Below are 20,514 nucleotides of genomic sequence, written 5' to 3'. Positions count from 1 at the left end.
TAAAACATGAAATTTGGGGGTGAAGGCATTTTTTAAATTATAATTTAACTGCTTTTTAGGACTTCTATTATATTGGACTGTTTATACTCTACTGCGTGCTATACTTTTTATGGAGCAGGAGAATATGAAAGATACGAAGGAGATCACAGTTACTGAAGTCTCTTCTCCACCTCACTTACACTCGACAGGAACAAGTAGAGAATGATGATGATTCCAGAGCCTGACATGAGCCTGAATCCAATGCTGATTTAATTTGTACTCACCGTGCACTGTTTTCCCATACATTTTCTGTACCATGCTCACTGAAGAAAGAACCTACCTACTGTACGTTTGTCAAGAAAAAGCTGTTTCAGTTAATATGATTGAGTAAAATATTCAACTACCTACAGAGAACTTAAATATGTACAGTACTCTTGTGTTTTTAAACTTTCTCTAATCTCCCTTATGAAATAGAAAGTCTGGTGAAAGATTTTAATTACATTATAACACTTCTTGAAGAAGCAAAAAATAACAGCGTATGCAATCTTTGTGTTACTGCTTTTCAGCCGGACTGAACGGGCTTTTGGGTTGTTAAAACCAAAGGTAGATGAAAATTTCTAATGCTGTCTTAAGTGTCTTCTGAAAATGAATCACTGTCAATTCGGTCACCAAAGATCTAGGATTGAATTAGATCTGTTTCATGCTCTCTGACCCCCTGCGTGGCTCAAGAGAACCACAGCGCATTTCAAAATACGTGAACTCCTGTTACTACCCACCCTAAGCAACAGTTACAGCTGCCCCAGAAGAAGGCAGCTTTGTTATCAACCCACGCCCAGGTGGGAGCAGCTTCCCGGGGGCAGGGGGGCACATTCATAAATACCACGTTTTATCCTCTGTGCTCATGGTGTGTTGTTAGACGTTAGACGTGTTCTCGTGGTGGAGCAGTGATACCAGAGTCTCCCTAACAGTATTTCTTCCTGGTTCAGTCTAGGAAGGTTGTATCTTTCCGAGGATTTGTCCCTTTCTTCCAGGTTGTCCGTTTTGGCGCATAGTTGCTTGTAGTAGTCTCTAGGATGCTCTGTATTTCTGCGGTGTCTGTTGTAACTTCCCCTTTTTCATTTCTGATTTGATTGATTTGAGTCCTCTTGCTTTTTTTCTTGATGAGTCTGGCTAAAGGTTTCTCAATATTGTTTATCTTCTCAGAGAACCAGCTTTGGGTTTCATTGATCTTCGCTATTGTTTTCTTTGTCTCTATGTCATTTATTTCTGCTCTGCTCTTTGTGATTTCTTTCCTTCTACTTCTTCGCTATTGTTTTCTTTGTCTCTATGTCATTTATTTCTGCTCTGCTCTTTGTGATTTCTTTCCTTCTACTGACTCCCTGACAGTATTGCTGTAGGACAGTTCACGTGAGTGCCTGAGAGTTACCTGTCCACAATTAGCGCTCAAACATCGGTAACTGCTCTGTCCTTTGCACTTATAAACTATTACAGTAAACAATCCTTCTGGTTAAAATACTATCTTATATTCTTTTATGTATACATTTCTTTTACATATATGTGTTCTTTTTCCAATTCTTTTCCACTATAAGTTATTATAAGATACTGAATATAGTTCCCTGTGCTATATAGTGGGACCTTGTTTATCTGTTTTATACATAGTAGTGTGTGTGTGTTCATCCCAAACTCCTAATTATCTTCCCCACTCCTTCACTATCCCCTCTGGTAACCGTAATGTGTTTTCTATGTCTGGGAGTCTATTTCTGTTTTTGTATACATTTCTTGATAACAAATCTTTAAAATTTCTCCAGAAAAGAGAATATTTGAAGAATATCACTGAAAAGTGAATGTAAAGAATTCTTAGATTGTTCTAAATTACACATTTTAGATACATTTTTCCAGGAAATATTTTAAACACTTCTATACAGTTGCACTGGAAGTCTGAAATATTGTCATTATTTTTATGTAAAAAACATGCTACACCTACTATATGTGTATGTGTATATATGTATATATGTGTGTGTATGTATGTATACATACATATATATTTTATTTACTCCAAAACTCAAGTTAGTCTTTCAGAATAATTTTCTTTTTTCACCCCTGATGGCTAAATTGTTTGCTTTTTTGCACTGATGCTGTTTTACCAGAATGGTTCTGTGTTTGTTTTGGTTTATAATGGACAAGTTATTTTTGAGCAAAGCCTTCTTAGCCTTGATTTCATAGATAAAAGGTGCATGGATAGTTTCTAGGGGCTGGATGGATACTCTGAAATTATATGCTATTTTGTGAAAATCATGAGAGTCTGTATTTAGATATATAATTTTCTGGCTTGAACATTCATATCTTTCATCAGATTCTCAAGACTTTCTCAAGCCACGGTTTAAAAGGATCAAAAAATAGCTCTTGTTATACTTGGTTCATCAGTTCAACATTCTTGAGGAATCCTAGTTTTATAATTGGAGCAATTGTAAAGGAACAGAGGATTATAGGCATTATTTAGCAAATTATATCAAGGTTTGTTTTTTGTCTCAACAACTTCCTACATTATTATATTCTGTATAGAACAGCCTATATCATGCTCTTCGCCATAATGGTGCTATTGTATTATCCCACCATCCCATAATGCTCACAATCAGTTCTTAACATTACCTTTTATACCCCTCATCTGGCACAGAAAAATTAAAACATAAAGCTAACTAAAACACGTTTTGATCTTGGAATCGTGTAAGAAAGGGAATTGTGAAGTGAAAATCTCAACTTTGTCCGTGTTTCGTATATATGTGTTTCTAAAGTCTGACCAAGAGAATGGGGATTTTATTTTTTAAAATAGGTACTTGACTTTTGATTTCAGAAAGGGAAGAAGAGTTTCTTCCCTGAATATGATGCTCTGTGAATGAAATCTTACAGTTGCTTGAAGGTTTCTTTTAGAGATCTCAGAGATACAGTGAAGTAATTCCAAATATGAATTTAGTATAACTCAATTCCATAGAAACAGCTTTGATGGCATGGTAGTAGATTGCTGTCGTCTTTGCATATAATGTATGCAAAGGGATTTTGGTTGATTCTTCTAAAGGCCAGAGATCTTCAGAAAGCAGCAATATGCCAGGAGTCTACCCACATGCCATCCTTTTTATCTACTGAACTTTCTTTGTAAATGTGTTTGCAGCTGAAACATGGGCCTTTACTCCGGACAGCTCAGCCAGTCAACAAATATTTATTAAGTGTCTGTTTTGGGGGAGGTGCTATGTTGTTTTGGGGGGGTGGATACCTTAGGGAAAAAAGCAAACAATGAAAACAAAGCAAAACAAAAACCTAAGCAACATCCGTGATCTTTTGGAGTTTGTTAATGAAATTACACACAAATACTTTAAAAATTGAATAATCAAGTAGGTAAATGAATATATACGTGAGACAGCACTCACTGTGAAAGGTAAGCAGTTTTTACTTTTAGTATAGCTTCATTTTTCTATACTTTTTAACCCTAATGCTAAAGTACCCTTTTTTTTTTTTGATTTTTTTTTTTGACTTAAATTTTATTTTATTTTTGGGTCCATAGTAAACTACACTGTCCATTTCCCTGAGTTAAAAATTAAGAGAATTAAGAGCTAAACTTTTAAAACCAGTTCAAGCACTCTCTTTTTTTTTGACATCTTTATTGGAGTATAATTGCTTTACAATGGTGTGTTAGTTTCTGCTTTATAACAAAGTGAATCAGTTATACATATACATATGTTCCCATATCTCTTCCCTCTTGCGTCTCCCTCCCTCCCACCCTCCATATCCCACCCTTCTAGCTGGTCACAAAGCACCGAGCTGATCTCCCTGTGCTATGCGGCTGCTTCCCACTAGCTATCTATTTTACATTTGGGAGTGTATATATGTCCATGCCACTCTCTCACCCTGTCACATCTCACCCCTCCCCCTCCCCGTGTCCTCAAGTCCATTCTCTAGTAGGTCTGCATCTTTATTCCCGTCTTGCCCCTAGGTTCTTCATGACCATTTTTTTTTTTCTTTAGATTCTATATATATGTGTTAGCATACGGTATTTGTTTTTCTCTTTCTGACTTACTTCACTCTGTATGACAGACTCTAGGTCCATCCACCTCACTGCAAATAACTCAATGTCATTTATTTTTATGGCTGAGCAATATTCCATTGTATATATGTGCCACATCTTCTTTATCCATTCATCGGTCGATGGACTAAAGTACCTTTTAAATGATCTTTTATCTTCTCTCAATTAATAAGGAATTTATCATTTGTTAAGGAGTACCAACTTCTGGAAGCTGTTTATAGTTAGAGGTAGAATTAATGTCAAACTTATTGGTCCAAACACTGAAATGGAGCTAGAATCCAGCAAATCAGCAATAATTGGTAAAAATGTCTCCCGATTCCTTGGTAGTATTAGAAAGACCTCACAAATAACCCGTTAAAAAGTGGTTAAACAGAGAAAGTTATTAGGATTGTGATTTTTGCTGTTTTGTCGTTTTTTTTTTTTTTTTTTTTTAATTTATTTATTTATTTACTTATTTATGGCTGTGTTGGGTCTTCCTTTCTGTGCGAGGGCTTTCTCTAGTTGTGGCAAGCGGGGGCCACTCTTCATCGCGGTGCGCGGGCCTCTCACTATCGCGGCCTCTCTTGTTGCGGAGCACAGGCTCCAGATGCGCAGGCTCAGTAGTTGTGGCTCACAGGCCCAGTTGCTCCGCGGCATGTGGGATCTTCCCAGACCAGGGCTCGAACCCGTGTCCCCTGCATTGGCAGGCGGATTCTCAACCACTACGCCACCAGGGAAGCCCTGTTTTGTCGTTTTAACTTACCTTGAAATAAAGTACTGTGAAAGTAATAGGTATTACCAAGTTTATGAAAACAAAAAGTTCTACCTGGTGTGTTGAGTTGACTAAAGATGATAAGAGGAAAACATACACTTAAGAATTCATCACACAGATGTTCAGGGTGAAAGATTTCCTGATTTAGACACAAAAGACCTGGATTGAAGGTTAATGCTGTCATTTGTCATTAGGGTAACCATGTGCCCAGGTTGTCTGGGGACCGTCCTGGTTTATATCTGTGTCCCTGACACAGTTAATAATACTGCCCTCTTTCAGGCTTAAAAATGTGTTGGTTTGGGCAAGAAATTATATGACCAACATACTGTGACGACCAACTCTATTTTTACAATAATAAAGTTTGCGTAATACATTTGGTCTTTCAGGCTGTTGAGGTAGCCAGAAGAAACCTGTGTATAAGAAAACATTTTGTACTCTGAGCATCATTTATAAGAACTAGAAAGAGGTATATAAATATTAGTGTGTTCATTTGGGCAGAAAGACTACAGTGACTTGTATACAGAGAGTGGTTTTATTTTAGTCAGTCATTCTCGAACAAATTTGGTATTACTCTTGTTTAAGTGGTTGTATAATGCCCTAGTTTCCCAGAATATGTTATGTTGAAATCGAGGCACAACAGGACAACGAAGAATATTGAAACCTAGATTTTACTTGTGAAGAGGATAAGGGGTAGATTCAAGGTCCCTTTATCAGTAGGAAGGAGAAACTTAATTCTGCCTAAATCTGAGAAGCCATTAACTAAGTGTCGTGTGGACCACCGAACCTTGTCAAGCAAGAGTCAGCTCACCATTTGGAACTTTTAAAAATACAGTTTCTGGGACAAGATAATAGGGGATAGTTATTACTGCTTCACACGGTAGTTAAAAATATTAAAGAGATAATGTATACGGAAACATCGGGTCTGTAACCTGCAATTTTGAGTAGCTGCTTAATAAATACTAGTTGAGTAAATGCACAAGATCTGGGAAGAATGAAGCGTTAAGGGAATATATCCTACAAAATAATGCTCTTTCTTTAATTTTTTTCTATGCCAGCCAAGACCTCTCCCTTATAGCTTGTTACGAATGACCATGAATACAAGTTCATTTGACTGACTCAGATAACACTTATTACAAGCTTTGTGTGTCTTCTCAATCATTCAAACTATTTTTACTTCCAAAATCTGAAACTGAAGATTCTGAACCCCCTAGCTTAGGATTTGAGGTCACCAAAAGACTCAATTTTACTATCTCCATCTACTGGCAGGGAGGAACTATCCCCAAGCATCTGGACTGGCATAGAAAAGAGGAGAAAAAACATTTAAAAGGTAAGCGGAACATATATTTTATTTACTCTCCATTTTAAACTTTCCTTATACACGCTTGACATAATCTCACGTGATTAAGGTTTATACAATGAACCCTATTAAAGCAGAGAATTTCTTTAGGTGGGATCACATTCTTACCTGATTCTTCGACACGAGCAAGTGTAGACTTGACTGTTTTCCTTTCATAGCGGGAGTCCCCTCACATCCTTGTACTTCTAAATGTCTGTACACTTGTGCCACTGCTTCAGGGCTGTTTTCATATTCCTGATAATCTGCAAACTGCAGCATGCTTACTGAAACGTCTCTGTTCTCAGTTGTGTATTCTCTGATGTGTTCAAGGGAACGTCCCCTGGCTATTATTTTGGCTGTTATGGTGTAGAGAGAGTAGCAGGGTGTTTCTCAAAGTGTAATTGATTATTCTGGTGTTTCTCAGAGTTTTTTTCCATCCTTCATTGATACTTACTTTCTTTGGCACAACTTACCGAATAAAAGGTTCTTGTTAATTCCTGAGTAAAAGTCTTAATGCATTTTTTTTATATCAGGGGCTTTTTCTCGGTATGTTGCTTCCCCATCATAAATCTTTTGTTCCGGTTGACTTTTAACAGGATTACAACATTGCAATCAAATTTGAAAGTATGATGACTGCTATAAAATAAATATTTTGACGGTCTGTGTGTCTGTGCAGGAGTAGATCTCTGTAAATTTAAATCATGCGTTTTAAGTGATTAGTATAGTTGTTCTTCAGGCTTCTGTTATGAATATCTTTCTTTAAAAAGCCTGATCTCTACTGGAAAATAAGAGTGAGAGATAGCCACATGTCAAGATAATTAGTATTACTACAGTTGCTGTGATTAAATTAAGTACAATTTGTACTTTTTCTCCTGTTAGTTTTCTCCTGCTTCCCCTCACTCCCTGGGCATGTGTTTCCATAACTTTGTTCCATTTCTTTGGACAACGTTCGATTTCTTTCAGAAGAGGAATGGATGGATTTATAGGAAACATGGGTGGAGAGCTTTCAGCATCAAAATCAGATTTCATGGGCAAGAATTTTCAAGGAAATGCTCTGTTGAGACAGGTCTGTTCCCTTGCTGGGAGGTCACGAATGCAGCTGGTCCATTTGCTGGCTGGGGATTACACTCACGTAAACAGTGCAAATACCATGCAGAAGGATTCTTAATCTTCTTGTGGCATCTGACACCGTCCAATCTGACAGACGTATCCTGAGTCTTCCCTGAGATCAGAAGCTAGGGGAGTAGGTATTTTTGAGTAATGTTGAAGGAACCGGTGATAAAGAGTGTCAGAGAATCATCCCTCCTCACAAATGAAACTTCCAGTGGACTCTGTAACGTTCAGTTCAGTTCCTGCTTTGAAACTGTATTCAAAATTCAAAATATATACCTTCTTGACTCTGTCCCATTCTGTGTTTCAGCTCCTCTTTTTAGACTGCTCGACTCTGGATCTTTGGTTTGATTTTAAAACTATTGTCATACAACTAGCTGTTGCTGAAGAATTCTGCTAACGGTTATATTCAGGCCAATTATTCGACATCTTCATGTTTGTGCTTATTTACTCCCTTATAATAGCCCAACTAGATGATAAAATAATATAATCTGAGATGAAATAGCTTGGCATGATTTGCTATCTCCTGGTCATTATTAAAAAATGCCTTTGCTTTGAGAAATAAAATTTAAGTAATCTATTTCCCCACCAAAATTATGTGTTTTATTGATATTATTAATTTGCGACTTCCACTTCTTTTAAAAGTCTCCCAGTTGTGTTTTATACACATTCTAACATCACTTTACGATTGAGGACAGTTGCTGGCTGTGGAGGGTGGGGTAGGGAGGTGATGTTTTCCAGCAGGGCAGAATGGTTGGAATATTCATGAGCGTAAGTCTGCCTAAACGTGGCCTGTGAAGGGCAATCACGTCCAGTGGAACTGCTTTTCACTTATTCCTGCTATCTTGATGTGGAATGACTACTGAAACCAAAGGTCCTGCTGCAGATGTAACTTGTAAATCTCAAATGTTGCTTATGGAAAGAGCTGCAAACCCAAACGCTCTCCATTATTGAGAGTGTTTAATTAATAACATTTAAAACATAAGATGGGAGGACATGATTTGTGTAGAAGTGACCAAATTTATTATTTTTCCTATCTTTGGATGTTATTCGTAAGAAACTCATAGGCTCATTACCTGTAAATTATATGCATTCATCTTTAATGATAAATATAATTAGGAAGCAGCAAAGTCTCATTTTTTAACACTGATGATGGTTGAATATACTAAGGCTGAAATAGGTTCCTCTTTTATTGTTTCTTAGAAATCATTTATTTTGCCTAGTTCAGAGTTTAACATAAGAGAGAATTTTAAACGTACTTTAAAAATTCACTTAAGTCATATACGAATGGCCTTATTTAACGAGTAAGTCTGTACTGATTACTGTGTCATTATTATTTTCCTTGATGCATTTTAAACATCTTCCCGTCAAAGTGTCACTACTGTATCTAGACATTGTGTGTTCACAAAGAAATAGGTCACTGCTTTCCACATTTGAAATTGCTGGTAAATTCCATCTGAATGTTGTAAATTATACGTCCAGTGCAGATACAATATACTGACAGATCCTGAGTCTCCAAATGGATTAGGTTCTTTATTGGACATATCTTTTCTTAAATAAGCATATTTGTTTGTTTAGAGGTTAAGTAATATGAATTTGCGCTTAATCGTGTGTCATAATATTTCACGTAAATACATTTCGCTGCTTAAAATATTTCAGAGCTCCTGGTATTTAATGTAAACTTTCTACACTGAATAATAGTTTTAATTCAACAGGAGAGTCAATTAAATATTGAAAAAATGAAATCAATAGTGAATCTTTAAAGTGAATGTTTCTTTCATTCCTCATTTGTCTCTGTTCTACATTCTGGTTTTAGCCGCCTTGTGGTATGTAAAATAATGCACAATTTAATGCAGAATAAAAACTAATAGCATTGCCTAAACATGTTTCTGTGTAATGGTGTGTGTAATGTGTGTGTATAGAATTATATTTGTTACTAATTGGTGTGCAGTAAAGGCTTTAAGGAGATTCTGTGTTTATGTACTTGGCGATTTATCCTGCAGCGTAAGAGGTAAGAAGATTATTGCCAGTGTGTCTCCCATAATTGAGCCTTCACTGAAAATGTTATGTCATACCCCATTGTATAAAACCCAAATAGGTTACTTTTACCACTACCTTAAGGCTAAAATACCATGCTGTCAAATCATTACCATTTCTATATCTCGTGCCTCAATAGCAGAAGAACTTTATAGATCTTACTTGCCGTGTCCTTTGTAACATTAATCCAGATATTTTCAAGCATGAACAGGGAACACCAGTAATAATCACGCCAGGATAATGGGCCTGAACCACGGCCCATTTTGATTTTGGTCGCATGCGTAAAAATCTTAACTCTAACTTAAATAATAGTAAAAAGTGATTTGTTTAGTCATGTACCTGAGAAGCCCAGAGATGGGCTGAATTTACTGTGTGGTTTGAGCTGGGATCTGGCTCCATTTGCTGTACTGCTGTGTGTCTGTCTACTTCTGTGCATTGACTTTTCCATCAGACTGGTTTCTAATATGACAGCTTATTGGCTACAGCAGCTCTTGGACATTACTTCTGCGCCCAACATGGTCTAATCCCCAACTGTTGAGGGAAGAAAAAAAAAAGCCATTGGATTCACTCTGATTGGCCCCTTCGAGCCATCCATGCATTGAGGGAAATGGACTCATGTTGATTTTCCAGGCATATTTCTGGGTAGGGTCAACCAGGGCTGCTTCACGGTGCTGGTGGGCAGGGGGACGGATGCTGGGTAGACGCTCATGGGTAAACTTTCCCTCATTGCATTTGGAAGTTTTGCTCTGAACGTCTCAACATGGGCCCTCATTTCTTACCATTGCTCATAGGTAGGTAGGAGGCTTATGGCTGAATTCTTTTGCTTCTTTTTAGATACAAAAGAATTCAAATCTCTTCTTAGAGATTGTGCCAAGTCAAAGAAATGGCATAATTTCTACAATGTTATCCTCTTTCCTCCTCTTCAATCAACCTGTAGAAGGGATCAGAGATTTGCATCACTGCCGAAAAATTACTGCTTCTTGCTTCATCAGTTCGATCTTTGTGAAACTGGATTCTTTATACATATTGACCCATTTTGCATTATCTTCCATAGCAATCTTCTATTTACTAACATCACAAGAACTGGATACCTGATAATAAATTTTCTTTCTCACTGTGTTTGCATTAGGCCGAATATGATGGACAAAGTTTCTCCTTCACGTACATACTGATTTGTAATTATCAAGGTGGTTAGTTTATACGAGCATCATTTCACATGAACTTTAAAACAGTCTCTGATTATCTATAGTTTATAAAAAAATAAACCCTGATATCAAGTGTCTTGCCTAAAATAAAAGATTTTTTAAAATTAATTAATTACTCTATTTATTTTTGGCTGCATTGGGTCTTCAGTGTGGCTCGCGGGCTCTAGAGCTCAGACTCAGTAGTTGCGGCGCACAGGCTTAGTTGCTCCGCGGCATGTGGGGTCTTCCCGGACCAGGGCTCAAACCCGTGTCCCCTGCATTGGCAGGTGGATTCTTAACCACTGCGCCACCAGGGAAGTCCCCAAATAACAGATTTTTATTATCAACTGATTCATAGTTCAGAGTTAAGATAAAATAATGACAACAATTGTGGCATTCTCAGTGTGGTAAAATTATAAAACACGTTTTATTTTAAAATGATTTAGTATGTTAAGAAAATGGCAAATCTCAGTAATGAGTAATCTGTCACCTTCAGCTGAAATATATATGTAGGTTATAGTAGATGAACCTGGAGTAAAATATGAATTAAGGGACTTTGATTGGGGAGGAATGTACATTGTAAAAGCCTCTTATTCTCATATGTATAGTCTCTGGAAACTTATGAATGAAGGATGGAATGTTGAAACTGTCTTATTGCCAAGTTCCAAGATATCAAGTTTCTTTATACTAACAATATATATTATGTGGTGCCATGTGCCAGGCACAGAGCTGGACACTGGTTACCGACTTCAAAATCAGTTTTGTCTAGACGATTTGCTACCTCACTAGAAGTTCACAGTGTGGCAGAAAAGCAAGAAACGTCAGCCCACACGTGGTGATTAAAATATGCCGTCCTACACAGAGAACAGACTTGTGGTTGCCAAGGGAGAGGGGGTGGGAGAGGGGTGGATTGGGAGTTTGGGATTAGCAGATGAAAACTCTTATATAGGAAGGATAAACCACAAGGTCCTACTGTAGAGCACAGGGAACTATATCCAGCCTCCTGGGGTTAAACCATAATGGAAAAGGATATCAAAAAGAATGTATATATAGGTATAACTGAATCACTTTGCTGCACAGCAGAAATTAACACAGCGTTGTAAATCAACTATACTTCAATAAAATAAATTTTAAAAAATGCAGCCCTGAAGGAATGTACAAAGGGAATTAAGGATTACATTCCATCAAACGTGACATCTGAAGTGGGTTTTGATCATTGAATATGTATTTACTAGAATACCTAGTCTAGGAATGATACTAAATTACAGTCCTAGAGGTTGTCACATTAAGAGGACAAGGCTTTGTCTTGCTCTGATGTCCCAAGCCCTTGGTACAGCACATGAAACATAATAGGTTCTCAATATATGATTTTTTTTTCTTTTTTTTAAAACTTTTGGGGTTTTATTTATTCATTTATTTATTTATTTTATGGCTGTGTTGGGTCTTTGTTTCTGTGCGAGGGCTTTCTCTAGCTGCGGCAAGCGGGGGCCACTCTTCATCGCGGTGCGCGGGCCTCTCACTATCGCGGCCTCTCTTGTTGCGGAGCACAGGCTCCAGACGCGCAGGCTCAGTAGTTGTGGCTCACGGGCCCAGTTGCTCCGCGGCATGTGGGATCTTCCCAGACCAGGGCTCGAACCCGTGTCCCCTGCATTGGCAGGCAGATTCTCAACCACTGCGCCGCCAGGGAAGCCCTATGATTTTTGACTATTCATTCCCTTGAGGAATAAAATGATTATCTTCTGGAATAAATTCAAGAATTTCAATTGGCCATATTTTAAATCATTGCATTTGTTTTTATGGCTTACTTAATATAGCAATCTCTTATTTTTCCTTAGTGAACATTTATTTTTGCAATTTGTAAACAGTTTGAGGTAGACAACACTAACTTTTTTTGATTGTCTTTGTTTTATTTTGCTATTGTTTTAAAGTGTGGGAAACTAGACGGAGGCAATAAGAAAACAAAAACTTGAGTCTCAGTTTTTTTGTATTATTGTATTAAGTATTGTACTTTTGTGTTTACTCAGAATTTAAAATATTAAGCATGAAAACAAGGTACTTCTATATAGTTTGGAATTTATGGAGAGAGATTTGTTTGCGCTGTGGAGTTCAAGTATACGTTCTCTCTACAGAATCAAGTAAGATTAGGTGAGATTATTCTGGATTTTCTAGGTAAAAAGTGCCAATTTATGGAGCCAGTGAAACTAGCAACAAATACATATACATATGTATGTGTGCATGTATATATATGTTAAATGATTTTAACTAACTTTTGTTAAAAGTGAAATTTGTTAATTAAGAGTTAGTGAGATTGAAAATGGAAATAGCCATATAAAAAACTAGCAAGATTAAGATAAAGAAGGATTATCACAGGCAAAAAAAAATAAAGAAAAAATAGTGAACAGACCAAAGCACAAATAAGACCAGGAAGGATTTGGAAATAGGTGCACCTGACTATTACAGAAATACCTTTTCTAACGCAATTTGAAGATAACATATATTTGGAAGTAAACGCATCAGAAATCTCATAAGACACCTGTGAAATCTACCAGTTTATGGGGACACATCCCTACGCCCTCCCTATGTGAACAGGAACCGGAATTCTTCAGAACTTAAAGCTAAACCAAAACTGGAGGCCTTTCTTTTTACTTCATTCTTAATCCTCCAGGTCTTTTCTGCTATAGCCAACTTAAAGCATTAGCATGGAGAAGGACATGGATGGTTTCTCTTTCTTTAGGAATTATATCTTGTCCACAGACTTTTTTTTTTAATGTTTATTTATGTATTTATTTTGGTGCACCGGGTCTTAGTTGCGGCGTGCATGTGGGATCTAGTTCCCTGACCAGGGATGGAACCTGGGCCCCCTGCATTGGGAGCACGGAGTCTTACCCACTGGTCCACCAGGGAAGTCCCTACAAAACTTCTTTTTTGATGTTATCTTTTTAAATAATACAGCTTTTCAAGCATTAAATTTTTTTATTGCTTTTCATGATTCTCTTACTCCTTCCCTCTTTCGTTCTTAATACATATACTTTTAAAGGGGCTAACAGTGTGAAATGCATGGCAAATATTATGAAATTGCTTTGGTTTTACTGTTTTATTGAATTCATACAGATGTGTAATGATTCTTCATAACTGAATTGTATGTGAACATACATAGTCAACGGTTTTACAGTATTCACATTATTAATCTCCCTTCTTTTCCTTTTCTGTTGTTATTTCATGTTAGTTTTCAATACTGACCTCAAGGAGGGTTGGGAAGGATAATATGAAATGGTGTTAATTTTAATTTTTAAAATTTAGTGTTTATATATATATTTTCACTTTTCATGCTGTCTTATCTGGATGAACAAGACTTATCTGGATGAACAAGACTTATTCTTGTTGAGGGTGCATTGCAAGGAGCATGTTGTAAATACGTTAATGATTGCTGACTTACATTTGTTTGATTTCTTCGGTACTTTCTTTGAGTGTACTGTCCATTGTTTAGGAAAAGCAAATGTTCAATAAAGTAGTCATAAAATAGGTACTTGTCTCATCCCTAAAATCCTAGTAAAGTTCTGTGTTTAGAAAGATGGTTTTTTAAGCAACTGAACTACGAATGCAAAGTCTTATTTTGGTAGATACTACTCTTTGTTGCTTCTTTTTTTTTTTCTTTTCGATCATAGGCCTAGTTGTTTGAGATTTACATGTAACGTTGACAGTCGTGTGCAAATCATATGTATTTGGTGGCAAACCTCACTGCGTTCTGAGATGATTTTGGGGGAGCAGCAATTTAACTTAAAAGGAAATTTACAATTCTTTTACCACAAATAAGTCCTAGATTTTCAGCCTTTAAATTATGCTTAATTATAGTTTAATGGAATTGTGAGCTATAAAGGGAAAAATAAAGATGTAAACACAATCTAAGTATATACGTTTTAGCCATGAGCTTTTTTGACTGAAGATAGAAAAATAGAATTCAGATCTTTTAGTAGCCATGTAGTTTACGCATATGAAAGCGTAAACAATGTTATATTTGTGAACAGTGCTGTGGATGTTATAAGGCACTCCTTTTTTTTCTTTTTTGAGACAGAATGGGGAAAATAATAAATTTTAATAAATTTGATTGGAAAAAATTAATGCATTAAAAAAATATTAGCTGCCAAAATGAGAAGGACTCTTGATATAAGGTACTGCTCTAAAATACCTCTGAGATATGTAGGCTATTGTATTAAAAGTTAGATAGTGGGGAAATATCTCATTTTTGAAAGAAATCTTTGAAGACAGACAATATATTAATTTAATTTTAATAGTAGATTATAATCATTTTCTTTAAAAAATTGTCAGTATAGAGAAGAATTCATCTAACTTGATAGATCCTTCTGTGTCCTTATGAGATATACTGGTGCTAAATTATGTGCACAGGAGAGGTATTGATTATTTGATATATGTTAATATAACCAATGGCCATATCAAACATTAGCCCCCAATAAGAGGGAACATGCTTTTGCACAGGCTATAATTATAATTTAAACATCCTGTGGCACTTAAGGCATATTTACTCATATGATGATATTCCCCATTATATGCACTGTATATATTCAAAAGAAATTATGTTTGTCTTTATCTTGTCTTAGACAATATAAAATCATACTTAACAGACTCACTGTTGAAACAGCTGAGTTTAAGAGAATGAAAAAGCTGCTTTAAGAACCATAACTACACCTTGTTAAAATTATTTGGGGTGTTTTAACAATAAAACAGGTATTCTTTAACCCTAATCATATTCTCACTAATAAATAAGCCTTGACATTGTCTTTTGAATTCAGGAAATTTCTTAGAGCATATTCTTAAGTTGCATTTTATCAGTGTGAAATATGTATTTTGAGTCACATAAATAGTAAATGAAAAGTTGCTACAATTACTCTAAGTGCCGTTGAAGAACGAAGGACAAAAAGACATACTTGCGAATCAAATAGCTTTGTGCACAACAGAGGGTGTATGAATTGTCTACTGTTAAGTAAGAAATCACCACAAACCCGCAGTTTTAAACACCCTGTTTGCTCTCAGCTCTGGAGCTCAGAAGTCCAGGCCTGGGAGACTGGGCTTTTGCTCCAAGTTTTTACAAGACTAAAATCAAGGTTATCAGCGAGATTCGATTCCTTTCTGGAGGCTGGTGAAGAGTCTGCCTCTGATTCATCGAGGTCTCTTGAGGTTTCAGGATAAAGCCCCCTGTTTCTCGGTACCTCTCAGCCGCCCACATCCTGGGCACACAACCTGCTCGCTTTCCAAGGCCACCACACAGAATTCCCCCCGTTGAGTCTCTTTCACACCTGGAATTTCTAAGATCAAGAAGGGCCGGCTTTTGTTAAGGGCTCACCCTATTAGGTTAGGCTCTTCCTATAATCTAACTTCTGCTTAACTCAGAGTTAACTGTGATCATGGGCGTAATACCCCATCCTTGTCACAGCTTCCACCCACTCAAGGCAGGGGCTCCTGACGCGTGAGGGACATTGGGGGTCGCCTTAGAGTCCGCCTTCCAGAGCGGGAAGCAAGGTCATTGGTGTAAAATCATGGGGAGAACACGTGGAGTTGAAATACTGAGCAGGCAAGCTTGGCACTAAGGAGTCCATTGGTTAAAAAGGAATTAGGATTCACAGACACACACTACTGCCTATAAAACAGAGAACCAACAAGGACCCATTGTAGAGCACAGGCAGCTGTACTCAGTGTCTTGTAATGACCTGTAATGGAAAAGAATCTGAAAAAAGTGGATACATATGTATGTATAACTGAATCACTTTGCTGTACACCTGAAACTAACACAATACTGTAAATCAATTATATTTCAATTAAAAAAAAGGGAAGTAGGGTATGGAAGTGAAAGAACTGAAGAGGAAAAGGCAGAAAACCATAATAGAAAGAAAAAAAAAAGAGAGAAGAAAAATGAAGTTTAGTATAAAATGTCAATGATTTAATAGGCCTTAGACAACTCTGTATTGCACAGTTTGATGGGATGTACCTAAAAGGAGTCAATAAAATGAGAATTTTTTCATATTTCTGCAAGTAACTATGCATATATTGAGATTGGATGTTGGGAAATGGGCAAATAAAGGAAAAATGGTGCTTATAAAGTAATGATATTCTTCTCTCTGTGTAATACTGCAAATACAAAGTTCAGTCTTATGAAGCATATCTCTAAATCATGAAAACTAATGAGGTATTGGTATAGTATAATATTGTTGTCCTGATGTTATGAGTATATCAAAGTTGAACAAAAAAACGTGTCAGGTGTTGTGCCATGCACATTACTTCATGTGTTCAAGGTGCAGTTTAGGACTTTTAAATTGTTTTAGAAATTGAATAAAAGAGTCTTTAAAAGGTTTTGTTTTTGTTTGTTTGTTTGTTTTTTACTGGGATTTAGCAAACTTAATGGATTGGATTTCCATGGCCTGAAAAAGTGTAACTGTCTTACTTCTTAGATTTTCTTTGTGTAGGTAAACAGCTGCTCATTTTCCAAATACCAATTATGTGTTTCCTCTCATTATGAACTCTCAGTTGGGTGGATATAAGAACACTTTTGTCTCTATGCTACTGTGTGTAAAATAGATAAACAACTGGGGCCTACTGTATAGAACAGGAAACTATATTCAATATCTTGTAGTGATCTATAATGGAAAATAATCTGAAAAATATATATATAAGTGAATCATGTTGTTGTACCCCTGAAACACTGTAAGTCAACTATGCTTCAATAAAAAAAAAGAACACTTTTGTCTCAACAAATTGTCTCAATTTGCCCGTCCCCTCGTCTCTCCCCCAACAATCTAAGCAAAAGAAAAAGATATTAATAACAATGTATTTTGGCGTTTCACCGTGTAAAAGGTTACCATGCCTAATAAACTTGGAAGCTATTTTATACTTCTCCTCTTAGAAATTTAAAATTCATGTTAGACTTTTAAAGTCACTGAGAAGTCCTGCAACATTTCTTATAATTTCATATCTTCATAGACTGCTGTTAGTTCCCTTACAACAAGAAATTGACACCATTGCTTTGACCTCATTTCGTTTTTCTTTTTTCGAGGTCATTTAAGGGTTGAAATCATTTAGTAATTACAGTTCATGGGAAACTTTGGGCTTGTATTGGTTACCTTTTTTCAGAAGTTATTTTGAAACCTATAATTTTTGAAATGTCTGTTCTAAGTGTGTGTCTATGCTTATGTTTTTACTTTCAGGAGTACAAGATCCCCAGCATGAGAGAATTATTACTGTGTCTACTAATGGAAGTATTCACAGCCCACGGTTTCCTCATACTTATCCAAGAAATATGGTCTTGGTATGGAGATTAGTAGCAGTAGAGGAAAATGTATGGATACAGCTCACATTTGATGAGAGATTTGGGCTTGAAGACCCAGAAGATGACATATGCAAGTAAGTGATCATACTTGAAATTCCAACAGTGTAACAACTGTTACAGTCTTTCAAGTTGCTTCATTTTGAGGCTGTGATTTAAAATGGCATCGTTTGTTCTCTTATGTTTTTCTGATGATCCAAGAAATTTACAACCTTATTTAAGCTCTGCTTCTATCTACATCTGAAAGTAATTTGAGGTAATATATGGTAAAAAAAATTACATATAGAGTAAAACAATTTATAAAATAAGGAATAGAGAATAAAAAGCCAAGTAAAGGAATGTAGGTTGTGCCAGAGTTACCACTAGTGCCAAAACTTTTACATTTGAGCTTCCTTAGAGCCAAATCAATAAGATAAATAGTAAGCTATAAAAAGAAAGAGAAGTGTCCATGTATACATATTATGCATAGTGTCCGATATCCATAGGTACACAAATAGATACATACATACACCCAGAACTAAGAGGTTTGAATATTTCATTACAAGGAAGAAGTACAGCTCTGAAAGCAGAATGAGACATTTAGGCTAATATTATACTTGGCCAGGTAGAAATTTATCATGATTCTCCTGGAAGCTTTCGTGAACCAAAGTCAGCTGGAGTATTTCACCCACGCAAAAGACCACCTACCGTATGTCATACAAATATTACTCTTTAAATCCTATGTGAATATACTTGTCAAGGTTGGGTGGTCTCATGGAAGATTTTTCACTTCAGTGGCATTTGTATATCATGAAAATATTTTACTTGAGCTTCTTTGTGGGGTTCTTTATTTTCCCTTTGATATACAAGTTAAAAGAGAATTTTCTCTTTATGGTATATTGCAGATAAATATTTCAATACAGATAAGATAAACTTTATACTTGCTGTCATCACAATTTGTATCTTTAACATTTATATATATTACATTTTTTTTTTCAAGTTCTTCTTTCTGTGGCTATGCGTTTCAGGTTATTTTTTCCCTTACATCTCTAATTTTAGGCTTTGAGAAGGATAAGTTATTCTAGCTATTTTTGGAGATGGTGTTATTCAACCCTTCATTTTATAGATAAGCAAACAGGCCAGAGAAGTAAAGTAGCTGCCCTAGATCTCATTCATGTTTTATAACTCAACACGTACTAGAATCCATTTTTCTAACCCTCGTAGAGAGATGGTTTTTCAGCATGCTGTTCTACACCTCTTGCCTTCTTTTCATATGGACGATTACATAATGTTGTAAAAACTGCAGAGGGTTTAAGGTTTGGCCCTCCTTGCAAAGTAGCAGCTTAACCTACCACAGTTTCGTAGACGCTGATTGAGGACAGGGGGCTCCCGGGTCCCAGACAAAGGACCAGTGACAGCAGTGGCAGTGACAGGAGTTCTGTTCCCACAGGTCAGTGCCAGGAGGGCCACGTGACACCTGCACGCCTGGCTGGGACGTGTGACGGGACAGGCAGCGTCCTGTGTGCGTGCGTGTGTGCACGTGTGCGCACGCGTGTGTGAGATGCATGTGCGCAGTTAGATCACAGAAGATAAACTATCGTCCAGAATGCCTAGCGTCGCCTGTCGCTCAACTTCACTCACCATGAGACTCGAGAAAAGTGACTCTTCCAGTAGTTCTGAAATCCCTTCTTTTTGTGCTTCCTTGATTTACCTTCCTATTATTCCTGCACATATAATCATTGTCTTAAGTTTTTCTGTTTTTCCTCGACCTCCCGATTTTCTCTGTAATTTTACCACGTGTACACATCTCCCTGTGAACCAGACTGTAAAAATTATGTTTTGCCTCTTTCGAAGTATATATCAGTGGGATAATACAACGTGCTTACTCCTGTGACTTGATGCAGTGCGATGTTTTTCGAGTTCACGTGGATGCAAAAAGCTTGGATCCTTTGCTTTCTGTGACGGACCAAACTCCCTTGTATAAATAGGCAACCTTTCTTGTCTTTTCCGCTTTGATGAATGTCTGGCTTATTTCCAGCTCTCCTTGTCCAAAAGTGCAAGAAAACTTTCTTGGAATCTATAGCTAAGATTGGTATTGCTGTCTTAAGAAATTAATATTTTCAACTTCACGAGGTAGAGTTAAATTATTCTTAAAAGTGACCAATTTACAGTTCTACCAACAATATACAAAATTTTGTTTTTCTGCATTCTCCCCAACCTTTTGATTTGGCATTCTTTTAATTCTGGGTATTAGGGTAAGTGTAGAATTGTACCTTAATGTTAATTCCTGTTTGTTTCTTCTTATTACCAGTGAGCTTGAAAATTTTCACATTGTTATTGGCTACTCAGATATCCTTTGCTGTGAAATGCCTGCTCATGTCTTTTGCCCAGTTTTTACTGGGATCTTTGGCTATTTAAACTTTGGTTTCCACATTTAAGTCCTCGATTCATCTGTTAATTTATCTTATCGCTGTGAGGTTTTTCACTAGGGTATCCCATGGAGTCCTGACATCATTTATTGAATAGTCACACTTTCTTCCAATGATGTGCAAAGCCAGCTAACTTGCAGGTCAGATTTTTGTGTGTGATCTGGCCTGTTTCTCGGTTCTCTGTTCTGTTCCTTGGGTTTACTGTGCCCCACTGTGTACCAAACTGCCCCTGTCTCAGTTACTGTAGCGTTACAGAAGCTGTGTGGTAGGGAAGTCGCCTCGTTTTCCTTTCCTTTTCAAG

The 20,514-nt window shown here is 36.8% G+C and overlaps 1 protein-coding gene across 5 annotated transcripts in view; it reads left to right on the top strand.

The window, feature by feature from the left end:
* Positions 1–20,514, top strand: part of PDGFC (platelet derived growth factor C) — a 221,391-nt gene that overhangs the window by 110,829 nt on the left and 90,048 nt on the right. For 3 of the 5 annotated variants that reach the window (XM_082461821.1, XM_082461820.1, XM_082461824.1), the window contains exon 2: positions 17,687–17,882. In XM_082461821.1, the coding sequence (XP_082317947.1) occupies positions 17,687–17,882 (196 nt within the window). Of the gene's footprint in view, positions 1–6,071; positions 6,133–17,686; positions 17,883–20,514 lie in introns of all 5 variants that reach the window. The other 2 variants (XM_082461822.1, XM_082461823.1) reach the window with 1 other exon arrangement.

Source organism: Balaenoptera physalus (assembly GCF_965194825.1).
Source record: "Balaenoptera physalus genome assembly, chromosome: 5".
NCBI classification, from domain to species: domain Eukaryota; kingdom Metazoa; phylum Chordata; class Mammalia; order Artiodactyla; family Balaenopteridae; genus Balaenoptera; species Balaenoptera physalus.
This window is presented reverse-complemented; position numbering and strand designations above follow the sequence as displayed.